We start from the raw sequence: 4,153 nt of genomic DNA on the forward strand, positions 1-4,153 counted from the left end.
CGGGGGAGGGGGTGTGCACGCGGGGGAGGGGTGTATGAGTGTGTGCACGCGGGGGAGGGGGTGTGCACGCGGGGGAGGGGTGTATGAGTGTGTGCACGCGGGGGAGGGGGTGTGCACGCGGGGGAGGGGTGTATGAGTGTGTGCGTGTGCCCGTGCTGGGGGGAGTGTCTGTGTGCTGTGTGGATCCTGCTGGAGGCTCCCTGCTCTGCTAGCTCGGTGGCTGGGCCCCTCTCTCCAGCTGGCTGCGTCTCTTCGCCATCTGGAGCTCGTTGTGCTGGCGGTTCTCCATCTCCCGCTGGCCGGGATCCATCGCGCCGTGCCCAGAGCCTCGTCCCCGGTTCCCATTGGCTCTCGCCTGACGGTTAAGGCCAAGGGAGCGAATGTGCGTGCCCCCCATGAGCCATGTGCAGGCTGCCACGTGCCGTTCCCAGGGCTCCCTTCCTGCCTGGCGTCTGAGCTGCTGCCCGCAGAGCCCCCTGTACCTGGAGCCCCTGCGGGGGCTGCTCTGGGCTCTGCCAGCCTCCGTCCCTGCACGCTGGCTGTGAGCTCCCCTGTACTGCTGGCACGAGCAGCCATTGTCCCTGGCAGAGGGGGCTGCAGGCCTCCCTGGGGTTCCAGTCTCTGGTGCTGCTGCCCCAGGCACCAGTGACGGAGATGTGGTTTGCACCCGTGCAGCTCTCCCTGATTTCATTGGGCCCGTGCAAATGGTGTCTCCACTAGGGGTTTGCAGCAGGTAGGTACCATCTGTGACCCGTACCTGCCTCGCATGCTGGCAGCATTGCAGCCCCAGTGACTGCCCTCTCCCAGTGCCAGGCCCAGCACAAGCCACTGCGTGGTTTGTCTTCAGGTGCTGCATGCTGTGGCTGCGCCAGGTGCAGGACGTTCCGTGCCCCGGGGGATGGGCCACGTGGCCCCGGCAGCCCGCGGAAGGGACTGGCACCGCTGTGCCCCCTTCCAGGGGTGACTCGGAGTCTCCAGAGGGACAAGCCGCCCTCCTGTCCATCCAGCCCCACCCCTGGGCCTGGGGCACCCAGCAGTTACACTTGGGGCCTGTCCCTTCACCCCTCCTGGATCTGCCCCCAGCAGTCGCTAGCCCCGGTGTTCCCAGGACAACGCCCAGGGCCAGTCCCCACGGGCTTCGGGGGGGGGGGGGGGGGGGGAGGGGCCCATCGTGCTGCCCCCTCCCGTGGCAAGCAGAGGGAGCCCTTGGAGGCGCCTTGGCACCGTGCCCCGTGCGCTGGCAGTGATCACAGCTCCGAAGCTCGCGGCTGGGACAGCCACCAGTTACCATGGCAATGGAGCGAAGGCGTTATTGCCACTGAAAGGCTGCTTGGGGGAGCTGGCGCGGGTGCCCCTGGGGGAGCTAATGGCAGCGTGGGCAGCACGAGCCAGGGTCTACTGCAGCGATAGGCCCATGACAGGGCTTAGCCAGGGCTGGGCCTGCTCCAGCCCTGCCTGCTGCGGGTTGGGAGAAACAGCCTGTGGGCAGCACAGCTCAGCGTGGAGCAGGATCCGGTGGGTTAGAGCAGGGGGGACCGGGAGCCCGGACTCCTGGGTTCTGTCCCCAGCTCTGCTACTGAGCCCAGTGGCGGGGCCAGGGCACAGCTGGCAGCTCTCGTGTGGGCTCTCCCCTGTGCCCGCGGGCCAGTTCCGGCCCGTGCGGGAGCAGCCCTCCGAGCGCCGCCTGTCCAAGGCATCTCCCAGCACCGAGATTTACGGGGCTGCTAAGCATGTTTGAAAGCTGGTGCTGCCATTGGCCCTGCGCAGACAGGCCTCACCGCTCGCTGACTGACTGTGAGGAAAGGCGCAGAGAGATGTGCCCGCCTGGCACTGGGGCTTTGGGGTGCGGCGGGGGGATGTGTCAGGGGAGGAGCTGGGCAGGGCAGGCACATCCCCTTCCAGAACAGGAAACAGGCCCCATGGGGGTGAGCACCGGCCCCTCTCGGGGGCAGTCTGGGTGACTGCCTGCCCCCCATGGAGCTGGCAGGCCTGGCGCAGGAGAGGGCTGTGGGCTGTCTCTGGAGCCCGGTGGGTGTGGGGCAGCTGGCCAGGTCACTCCCCCCAGGCTCTCAGATTTAGCTGGTGGGGCAAGGCAGTCTCCTGCTGTGCCAGTCGCCCAGACGGGACCGGGGGCAAGTGCCCGTGCTGGCAATAACCTGGTGCCCCACTGACAATGCCCCCTCCTCCCACAGGTCCTGAACATCAGCCTGTTGGAAGGGGAGACGGTCGCCATGGAGACCTTCGGGGGCGCAGAGCCTGTCGTCCTGGCCAACGAGTCCTTCCTCATGAGGGGCCAGGTGATCCGCAGCCCAACCAATCGGGTCAGCGTGCGGTTCCGGAGCCCCCAGCCCGCCAGCCCTGGCACCTTCCGCTTCCACTTCCAAGGTACGGGCCCGGCCTGCTCCCTGCGGTGCCCTGCGGAGCCACGGTCCCTGTGCTGTCCTGCCCCCCCCACGCGCCAGCCAGACACGGTGCCCTCCTGCAGCCAGCGGGCCTCGTCCCTTGGTGGGGTGCAGCAGGGTCACACAGCTGCCCCCGCACCGATGGGCAGAGCCCTGTGGGCCAAGAGCTCTGGTGTTGCAGCAGGGCTGGGTGGCACGATGTAGTGCCCTGCGCCATAGACCCAGTGCCCTGCGAGCCAGCCCCACCCCCGGGAGAGGAGTGCTGCCCCACAGCAGTGTGGGGCTGCTCCCAGGAGCTGGTGGGCCGGGCAGCCTGGCAGGTTTGGGAAGGGGACTGGCAGCCAGTGTCTGTCGGCTTCATCTCCAGGCCACGTGCTGGAGCCAGAGGCCACCTGGCTTAGCAATGGGGCCGGGCATGCCCCTGCCCCTAGGGAAGGGGGGCCTGGCAGCTGAGGCTGGGGAGGGGCCCTTTTCCCTCCGTTGGAGCCAACCTAGAGTCCCTTTGTAATCTGGCTCATCAGCCCGTGGGCGCACTGGGCATGTAACATAGCACCCCTGTGGGCATGTGTCTGCCCAGAGCTCAGCCTGGCATTGCACCTGGGCTCTTGGCACTTCACCTTGGCTGGGAGCTGCCAGGCAAGCTCTGGCTGAATGTGGGTCACATACACCCCCCCGTCCCTCCCAGAGCCCCCCTCTTCCTCCCAGGCCACCACGCCACCCCTCTGCCCCCCCAGCCTGGGACACCCTGCAGCGTCTCCCTCCCAGGGTTCGGGGAGTTAGGCCCAGCCCTGGGTCAGAGCGCAGCCATCTCGCCCCAGTGCATGGCATGGCACCATCCTGCCAAGGGTCTGCGCCCAGGGCGGCCCCTGCCCTCTCCCCTGCAGGTGAACCTGCTTCCCTGGCACAGCTGCAGCCAGCCAGGGCCAATTAGCCTGTTTAAAGCTCTGGAATTGCCGGCGGAGTTAATCTGCGACATCGCCAGGTTAAACGGGCACCAACCAGAGAGACGCGCTAATGGAGAGATAATTGGTGTGAGCAATTACGGGCTCATTTAACATAATTACCGGCAAAGTTAGGCCCCTTGTCGCTGATAGCAGGGCGGAGCCGCTCCTCCCGCACGGCGCCATGTGCCATGGGGCCAGCCGAGGGACGTGCCTCCGGGGAGCCTCCTGTGGGCTCTGCAGAGGCGCTTGTTGGCGGGGGAGCCAGCCACACACCTACAGGCCTGCCTGGAGCTCAGGGACTTTCTCCCCTGCCCCTCTCCTTGGGCCTGGAGCCCAGCAGAGCCTCGGGCAGGCCACTATCCTGCCCTGTGCACCTGTCTCCTCCCTCGCCCTGCCCCCTCTGGCTGCAATGCCCACATCGAGCCCCCAGAGTGAATCCCCCCACACACCATGTGCAGCCCCCTCGTCCCCAGGCTCAGCATCACTCCCCGCCCACCAGCTGCTCCGTGTCTCAGCCCAGGGGCTGCCAGGTTCGCCCCCACCCGGCTGATGGCAGAGCTGGGCTGTAGAGCCCGAGGGAGTCAGTGCCGAGCCAGCCGATGAGGTGGGAGGCTCCAAGGAGCATGGGCTGAAGGCGGCTGGGCTGCATGGTTCATCAGTGCAGATGCTGGGCAGCACGACAGGGGCAGGGCCTGGCGGGGGGCAGGAGGGGCGCTGGAGTCCAGACCCCTGGGGTGTGGAGCTTGTTGGATTTGGGGGAAGCCCATGGCTGGGCTATCGGGGGCTGTGGGTCGGGATTGAGGGGCA

General features: G+C 67.4%; 1 protein-coding gene across 1 annotated transcript in view; it reads left to right on the forward strand.

Moving 5' to 3' along the window:
• SEZ6 (seizure related 6 homolog) overlaps positions 1-4,153 on the forward strand; it is a 41,915-nt gene that overhangs the window by 23,002 nt on the left and 14,760 nt on the right. The window contains exon 5 of the mRNA XM_029912538.1: positions 2,193-2,385. Coding sequence (XP_029768398.1) covers positions 2,193-2,385 — 193 coding nt within the window. The remainder of the gene's footprint in view (positions 1-2,192; positions 2,386-4,153) is intronic.

Source organism: Terrapene carolina, unplaced genomic scaffold (assembly GCF_002925995.2).
Source record: "Terrapene carolina triunguis isolate 2854851 unplaced genomic scaffold, T_m_triunguis-2.0 Scaffold231, whole genome shotgun sequence".
Classification (NCBI taxonomy): Eukaryota; Metazoa; Chordata; order Testudines; family Emydidae; genus Terrapene; species Terrapene triunguis.